The 9,600-nt window shown below is 37.7% G+C and overlaps 1 protein-coding gene across 1 annotated transcript; it reads left to right on the top strand.

Annotated features, from left to right (window-relative positions):
• The first annotated feature begins 877 nt into the window (after positions 1–877).
• LOC118277099 (histone-arginine methyltransferase CARMER) lies at positions 878–9,247 on the top strand. The gene has a single exon (XM_035595776.2). The coding sequence runs from the start codon at positions 1,032–1,034 to the stop codon at positions 2,628–2,630; it is 1,599 nt and encodes a 532-aa protein (XP_035451669.1). The 5' UTR covers positions 878–1,031; the 3' UTR covers positions 2,631–9,247.
• The last annotated feature ends 353 nt before the right edge of the window (positions 9,248–9,600 follow it).

The following is a 9,600-nucleotide window of genomic DNA, read 5'->3' as shown; positions in this document are numbered from 1 at the left end:
AAATTCACTCATTATTCACATACGAATGAGGGGCTTTATTTATTTCCCGAGAGAGGGCGCTAGTGAGGTATGGGATCATAGTAAATTAGTCGTAATGGAACTCTCTATTTTTTCTCGGGTAAGATTTTTGCAAGTTGGTGCCACAATATACAGGGTATGAAATAGAAAGGAAAACTGTTATCATCATCATCATTTCAGCCATTAGAAATCCCGTGTGAACTGTTATCTATACATAATATACTTAAAACTCTTGTATAAAATAAAGTTATTTGCCGCCTCTCTGTCCCTATGTATGTTTTGATTAGAAGTTATTATATTTTTTAAATTACAACTTATTTAAATGCAAAATCGATATAAAATCGTAGTATCGCAAAGGTACACAAATAATTATTTTTTTATTTGATTTGATAAAGTACCTAAAGTGATTCGCACGTCAGATAAGATCAGAAAAATTAAAATATTTTTGGGTAAAGTACTCAATTACTAAGTAGGTAATTTAATTACCAAAAATGGATAGACTAGTAGGCTAGTGAGTTGGAGGTTCATATTTTTTAAAGATAGTACTCATAGTTAGAATACTAAAATCGTCTTAGGCCTTTCGGTTTTTTTAAACCACCCAGTATTACCCATCGACTCAACCTTGACAGATTAGTGTTCATTATATCAAATAAGGAAGTACAAATTCATACTAAATTGCACCTTTAACACATTTAGTAAGCAAATAATATTTTTGACTATTTACAAGAAATATTATTTTTTGTTATTTTAAATTATAATTAAAACTGATAAAACTATTTTTGAAATCGATTCTCGATTGGCTGTATGCGATTTATCTGTGCGTCACTACGATTTGCGTAAAAAAGTCAAAATAAAACAGCACGCTGCCAACCATAGACAAAAGAGGGAGGAAGTTTGTGAATGATCGATTTTACGCCGGCCTCCTGAACCTCTCAACGACATTTTTCTTTGTTTGCCGTAACGCGTGTGGACAATATCAACTGTAGCCGTGAATCCGCGTACACATCAATAAAATGGCGAACACGTTTCGCGCGGTGACGGTGTCGACGGTGAGTGGCGAGGGCGCGCTCACAGCGCGCTTCAATTTTCCTACAAACGTAAACGTGGATTACGACCCGCAAGGGCTGAGTGTAAAAGTGATTCGTGCGGACCCGGTACTGGCACAGGAGGTGCTCGAGTTTCCCGTGCACAGTCAGAGTGAGTGTTCGCGTGTCGCAGGCCAATCGTACATATTCACGATCGACAATGAAACGCTATTCTTCAAGTTCGCGTCTGACGCCGACTGTCAAGCCTTCCACCTGCTTGTTACAAAGACGAAGGCAGGCAGGTCATCGTCGGTGTTTACGGTGCGTACGGAGGATTCATCGGCGATGCAGTACTTCCAGTTTTATGGTTACTTGAGCCAGCAGCAGAACATGATGCAAGATTACGTGCGGACCAGCACGTACCAGCGCGCCATACTCTCGAACATCAATGACTTCAAGAATAAAGTAGTACTAGACGTGGGAGCGGGCTCTGGTATTCTCTCGTTCTTCGCTGCACAAGCGGGAGCTCGCAAAGTGTACGCGGTGGAAGCTAGTAACATGGCTCACCACGCGCAGGCGTTAGTCAGGGCCAATGGTCTCCACGACCGCATCACTGTAGTTGCGGGTAAGATTGAAGAAATTGAGCTCCCTGAGAGTGTAGATGTAATTATTTCGGAGCCCATGGGCTACATGTTATACAATGAACGTATGTTGGAGACGTACCTACACGCCAAGAAGTGGCTGAAACCCAACGGTAACATGTACCCCACGAGAGGAGACCTGCACATAGCACCCTTCACTGACGATGCTTTGTTTATGGAACAATACAACAAGGCCAACTTCTGGTACCAGACATGCTTCCATGGTGTGGACTTGAGTGCATTGCGCACTGCAGCCATGAAGGAGTACTTTAGACAGCCCATTGTAGACACATTTGACATTCGTATTTGTATGGCTCGGTCAGAACGACATGTTGTGGATTTCTTGAATGCTCATGAGACAGACTTACATAGAATTGAAATTCCATTCAGATTTGAGCTCACACAGTCGGGTACGTGCCACGGGCTGGCATTTTGGTTCGATGTTCTGTTTGCTGGTGCCACGCAACATATTTGGTTGTCGACTGCACCCACAGAGCCACTTACACATTGGTATCAAGTCCGATGCCTCTTAGAGACACCTATTTTCGCAAAACAAGGCCAAGCACTCACAGGCCGTGTATTGCTGCTTGCAAACAAACGTCAGAGTTATGATGTTACAATGGAGATCAATCTAGAAGGCACAAATATCTCATCATCCAATACTCTGGATCTGAAGAACCCATACTTCAGATATACGGGCGCGCCGGCGGCGCCGCCTCCTGGTGTGAACAGCAGCTCGCCTAGTGAAACATACTGGAATTCTATTGAGTCAACTGCCTCATTGAGCAATGGACAAGGAGTGATGCTAACTGATGGAACCCAGCAGTATTGCTCTACACCTGACCAGACCATTGCTTATGGAACACACCCCAACATGATCAAAACAGTGATGCTGCAGGAGGAGTTCATCAAGAGGATCGGGATAAGTCAAAATGGGGACATATAATCCGAGAGGTCGCGCCGAGCGCGCCTTAGGGCAATAAGGAACCGCCGTAATCGGTTGTGAACTATCTTCCGTTCAGACTTTATAGTGTGTAAGCAGACTTATTTATTATAATACATCACAGTGACACAATCATGTAACTAGAGACTCTGCTGGCCTTGTAAATTAAGTAAAAAGTGAAATGGTAATCAAAGGCAATAAGTTTAAGCCTTCTCTGTGAATTGTTTAGTTTTTGGCGGAACCAACGCTTATTAGTGTAATTTAACACACATAGAAAGTGAAATTCTGATGTAAATATTCTATATTGGGAAGTGAATCGGCGAGACTGGCCAGGCTAAATGCCTCTCGAGCAAGGCAGCTCTGCGGCTAGAAATTGTACTATTAATTTAGTCCAAGTACATTTAGGATAAGCAATAAGTGCTGAATTTAAATGATAATGCTTATCATTGTCAATACTCATTTATCATTATTGGAGTCAGGCTCAATCATTAGTTAGGTAGACGCAGCCAGTGTTAACCAGTCCAATGATACCTTCTGTCTGCCAGTCAACTCTAGAGATCGCAATTTATGAAAATTTACTTCCGTCAAATATTTTTATACACTGCACTTTAGCCATAGAATGTGTAAAAATAAAAATCCTTTTTGTAAATATAGGATAAAGTGATCAATTCTTTTTCTGGAACATTGATATTGAGCAAATAATCAGTATTGCATATGTTGTAATTACTTGATAAAACTTATGAATGCTATGAATTTTGTACTGTAAGACTTAAAACTAGTAATGTGGGTCAGGATCTGCTATTTTTCATTGTAGTAACATTGGTGCTTGATCCTCCATTGCACAAAAATAGATCAGACAACATGACTACCTCATGATTTGGCAGACAATTGGATCTCTAACATGTGTCTGAGATTGCAAGCAAACTCATTTTATTAACTTGTGAACATAAGCAATTTACATTTGACACCAAAATAAGTTAGATAAATAAAATGTACTTAGAGTTAGTCATGAGTTTGCTTGCAAAACTCGTAGCTTAGAAAATTACATGACAATTTTGTATCATGAAGATCACATTGAGTTGCCATAATAGCTCTGGGTAGAAGTGGAATGAAACATGTTCAGCAATATTAAATAGACTGAAATATAACTAAATAATTAATCATTAACTATGTATGTGAAACACAATTATGTAATAATATTTTCATGCATGTTCAATAAAATGATGGTTTGTCTGGAAACCCACAAATAAATTCTTGATGTTTTTGAATTGATTTTGAACTTATTACTAGAGCAAGAGGATTGAATCTTATTGATGTTTGATTTTCTATGAACCCAAAATTCTTTATGTGATAATTAATTTACCAGCTTAGGAGTAAGTTTTCGTGGATATAAAACTCAGATACTTATATTCTTTTATGAAGTGATAATCAAGGTGTCTAATTAATTCAGTGACTAGCAAGCTTCGTGTAATTAGCATGTTCATAAAAGTGCCTAACCAGTTCATTCCTCTTGTATTCAGAGCGCTAGTATTTTTTCACGTTAGATTTTCTGGCAACATAACGTAAGTATTGCGCGGGCGGGGGATAAAAATGTAAGTGCTTTCAATGTCTTGTAGTTAATCTATATGACTAGGTGCTGTAAAAGGCGCTGTATAATAAATATAAGGTAATTATAGCCAACATTTTTAAATAGGGACTTGATTGAGAGACAGTTTTTTACTAAAATTCAATTAAAAATGCGATGACGTAAAATACGTCGTAAAAAGGCGGGAAAAATGACAGTCCCTGAATAAAAAAGTAAGTCATATTTTTTTTAATTATAATTATCGCCTTGGTATAATGGCGATTAGACCCCGTCCCGCGGCATTGATATTTAGTACCTACGAAGCCAATATCACTTGCCATTTAACGAAATTCACCTTTGTTTTACGAATATCGTAGAGTCTATATTCCCTTGGCTAATTAGGTGTTAGGCCACTAATTAGAGTAACACCGATGTTAGATCAGTGAGCTAAAAATGAAAATTTAATTGAAACGAATTGAAATGAATTTGTTTTGATGCATTGGGGCTGTGTGGCGATACTTACTAATAGAATGTTGAGAGATGACTAAGCTCATGACGGTAAACGTTTGAGGAGTAGGTAGGTGTAAACTTTTTATGCCATTTTCTCCAACCACCCCTAACTAAAAGTTACTTAGCGTGACGAAGCACCTAGACTACCCCTTGTTCTGAGGGCTTAGTATTAGCATATTATTCTGTGGTATTAGTTTGTTTTTCGTTGAACGAGATTGAAACGAGAGCGCGTTCGGCGCTTTGATTGGCGGGAATGAACGAGAATGAACCAACCAATCACAGCGCCGAAAATGCTCTCGTATCATTTTAGTTCAACGTGAAACAAATTCGTACTAAGGTACTGTTGAGTGTCACTTATAGATTGATAAAAACCAAAATGTTAAGAGTCACCTTAGCTTGGGGGTTACTTAAAATTTAGGAGAGGTTCTTGAAAACTGGCATTAGTTTACTAACGAAGTGATATTACTGAAATTATCAATACCCTTAGAACAAGTTTGCTTTACGTTTAAGAAGATCGAACCAAGAGCCCGTTCGGCGCTCCGATTGGTTGGCTCATTCGCGCCGGCCAATCAGAGCCAAACGCTCTCGTTTCATTTTCGTTCAACGTAAAGCAAACTCGTTCTAAGGGTACAGTTATTCGTGTATTATAATTTAGTTTAAAGCCGTTTAGAATAAGATGGTAATAGTCTAATGTATGAATAACGGTCTAATCACTGGCTTATGAACGTAATTCTAGGTAAACCATGTTTGGTGAACCGACGCTTAGGTAATTATGCTAGATAAATAGTACCTACCATGTCATATAACTTATCAAGTGTATTTATCCTTATAGTTAAAGGAATATGAAGGAAACGGTTCTTTGTAAACACTGCCAGGTAAATAATTAGAAATATAAATAAAATAAAATACAGCCCACTCTATAAACACACTAGTACATTATAGGTACGCGTCCACAGGCCGGTCGTACGCATCGCACGCATTTCGTATGACGTCATCAGTACGCATCGCACGTAAGTATCGCTGATGACGTCATCAGCACGCTACGCATCGCATGTAGGTATTGCTGATGACGTCATACGAAATCCGTGCGATGCGTGCGATGCGGACATGTGGACGCTTACCTTAAAGCTACTTAATTCTGTCAAATTCCTTTATTCGATTTTCAAATCTTGTCCTTTAAAAAAAATGTTGGAAATCGATATTTGAATGTTGCGGGTAGCTGGTACTATGTTGCCTTCCCTACTTACTTACTACTGATTAAATTTTCATTTCTAGCAACACCTATAAAATACAGATTATGTAAATAAGAACAATTTGTAACGTTTTCGTTTCGTTCGTTTTTTTTTTCTATAGCATCACGGTTGTGTATTAAATCATTTGTATATAAATGCATGTGTGAAGGAAAATAAAGGAATTTTATGGGGTCATTTGATTTTTGACTAATATTCTAACTTAGTAGAATCTGAAAAATTATTTCATTGGAAAGTCGACTTTATATCGAACATAATAAAGTTGAAAATCGTTGTTGATAAACTGGTGTTAGTACATTATATACCTACTGGAGTATCAGTATGAATATGAATAGTTCCATCAGAGAATGCTATCAAGCTATCAAATATAGCTTTTATAGACGATTTTCAACCTTTTCACTGTGTGTTAAAGTCGAGAATGGAAGGAATTGACGGATATTTTTCTAGAACCGTTCCAATAATTAGATTTTAATCATTGTCAATTTAAAATCAATCTTATATTAGTCCAAAAATACGAATGGTCCCATAAAGTTACTTTATTTTAAAAACTATCGAATCAGTCAATAAATAAAATTGTAAGCGGTATTTTAACTCTTTGGGTGTTAAATTAATAGTATTTAAACGTTTCCAATCTAAATACGATATTATACATATAGGGATTAGAGTTCAATTCATATTAGCACAGTCGAAGCGCTTAGAAACCTTATTCAGAAATATCGAAGCAAACCTTATCTCCTCGGAATAAAGCTCATTTTACTTCAGCAACGGTAGACGTGCGAACCAACGAGTACCTATGTGCGAAGCGTCGATCGAGCGTCATGTTTTTATCTCCAAAGGAAAATGTGCATTATGAAAAAGGAGTTAAAGGTGAATTTGTTACGACGATAGTTCTGAATGATGTTTTGAAAGCGTTATTATGAATTAACTCAAAATATTGCACTGCATCTGTGAATGTGCTTCGACAGGGAAGTCTGTCTTCCAACATTTTGCCTACTTTGTAATCTAATTTCATAATTCATTCAAGAGTTAAAAGACTGTTATAAAATGGAGGAAATTTTGACAGTTTGGGAAGATAGGAAAATAGTATTGCTGTATTATCTTGAATTAAAAAATAATTGAAGTATACGGTAGACTCTCGCGCGATTACGCGCGTCATCGCGCGTACGCTGCTCGTAAATATGAGTCCCGACGTGATTTGAAATTAGTAGAGCTCTTTTACTATAGTTCACGTGAATCGACAGTATATTTCAATCCATGGTGATCACCGGTGACCGACGTTAGCGGAGGATTTGTCTTCAACAGTTTTCTATTGGCAGTCAAAGACTTCTCCAATGACTTTCCAAACTTTCAAAATGTACTTCAACAATGAATTATTTTGTCAGAAATCTGATTTTGTATGTTATTTTAGCCTGTATGACAAGGATAGAACAATTTAGTTTCTCTGTTTTATTTTTCGAAAATTATGTTTTTCAAATCGATCGTTCCTATTCTGTAGAAGTGAATTGTGGAAATGTCTTAAGAAACTTTGATTTTTTTTTGCAATAAAAGTCGTAGATGTAAGCTGTTTAGTGATTTACGCGTGTTTAATATTATTATGATAAATTAATAATATAAATTAATTAATATTTGCGATCTCCAGTGATATAGAAAGATCGTATTTCATTTTGTTTCGTGTCTTAAGCTTAGTGTCGAAGACATGCTTTTTTACGAATGCATGCAACCTACAAATGATGATAATGACGAATGCTTGCATCTTTACGCACTACGATTGAAATATGTAGTCCAACTGTACCCTTAGTATGAGTTTGCTTTACGTTGAATGAAAACGAAACAATAGTGCGTGTTTAGCGCTCTGATTGGCTGGTGCGAATGAACGAACCAATCAGAGCGCCTAACGCGCTCTCGTTTTGATTTTGTTATACGTAAAACAAACTTCTACAGTACAGCTAAACTGCACTGTTAAATCGTATAGTGTGTAGCGTGTATTGGTAACAAAGAAGTCCAAGCGGCAACGTTGCGTCACTCACCCTGCATACAAATCCCTCAAACGACAGTTGTAGGTTGCATGCATTCGTCAAATGTCGCATCGTAGACAATAAGCCTGAGTGAAGTAAATCGTCACAAAATTTCAGTCCGACTTTCAACAGTTCATTTCTACAGAAAAATCAAAGTGGGTGCAAGAATTACTTGAATTTAATCTTAGGATCTATTTAAGAGCATAAGGGAACGTCTGTCAATAACCTAGGTCAATGGTTTGTAGCATAATATTAGTCTAAAATATTCCCTACAAACAATTTCGGTCACTCAAGATTTTTAATATAGTCTTGACAATAGTGGCTTGATGATGAGCAATAATTAACTTTAAGATGAACATACGTGGGTGTATTTTCGATTACGATCGCTGTCCCGAAACTTAAACCCTTATGCTATAAACCTGTGACCGTAGTACTTTTTCACATTATCTAGTTACTGGGACAGTTTTGGAAGAATGAACATAAGGTTACAGATCAAGTTAAAAAAACCAGTATAAATTGACCCTTGGATGTGTGGAAAGATCTTATAATGCGAGGCCATAATAACCTGGTTTTGTCAAGCTCGATGTGTAGGCATTATGTACGTGAATTAAAGCCGGAATAAGTAATCGACCTTAATCCAAAATCTTTAGAACGATCAGTACCCCTAGTATGAGTTTGCTTTACGTTTAACGAAACGAGTGCGCGTTCGGCGCTTTGATTGGCCGACTCGAATAAATCAACCAATCAGAACGCCCAACGCGCTCTCGTAAAGCAAACTCGTACTAAGGGTACTGATATTTTGTCAGAACTTGTAAAAACTGTTCCTTATTCAAAGATTTCGGATTGAGATCTTTTATTCATTTCGACTAATGGCTTTGGCTATAAACTTCACCGCTAAGTACTGGGGCCTTAGTCTGCTATTACAATTGTGTCACAATGGTCGATCATTGAGCAGTGCAAGAGGGATGGAGCTATACAACCCACATAGCTCCGTCCCTCTTGCACTGCTCAGTGAATGACCATTCTGACACAATTGTAATAACAAAGGCCCCTGGACACCGGTTTCCCGGCAACCGGAGTATGTGAAATAGTCCTTAAGGCTCTTTAAATAAGTATTACCTACATATGTTTCACAGCACGTCCATACTAGTTTGTGTAGAATGAAATCAATATGGAAAATGTACTCCTAATTTTTAATATGACGACAATTCAATACTTAATATGAGAATAAAAAAGTTTGGACGGCAATTTTCGGTAATTATATCAGATAATTCTAATCTATATTGTCGTTTGATTGTGTATTTTAAGTCCCTGATCCTTAACCATGAATATTGTAAGGTCTTTTAAATATTTATTACACCTTTCGAAAGGATTCGTCATCGTATTGTTAGAAAATCCAAAAATCCAAATCACCAACAGCCTGACATCCCACTTAAACATAAGAGGGTTTGCCATAATCTCCATGCTAGAGAATTGGAGTGCGTCGCAAGAGACACCGGGTCTGCTGACGGCGAGCAAAGGTATTTAAAGCTAGCAAACCACCACTGATGGGGCCTAGTAGAGCTGATGCCGCAGCCAGAGCTAAGGATTGCCTAGCGTGTTACCGGAGTTCTCTAAGTAGAAACAGGGTGGTT

This window comes from Spodoptera frugiperda, chromosome 10 (assembly GCF_023101765.2).
Source record: "Spodoptera frugiperda isolate SF20-4 chromosome 10, AGI-APGP_CSIRO_Sfru_2.0, whole genome shotgun sequence".
Lineage (NCBI taxonomy): Eukaryota > Metazoa > Arthropoda > Insecta > Lepidoptera > Noctuidae > Spodoptera > Spodoptera frugiperda.
This window is presented reverse-complemented; position numbering and strand designations above follow the sequence as displayed.

Coding starts and splice junctions, on each gene's coding strand:
- LOC118277099 (XM_035595776.2), top strand. CDS start 1,032: ATGGCGAACACGTTTCGCGCGGTGACGGTGTCGACGGTGAGTGGCGAG.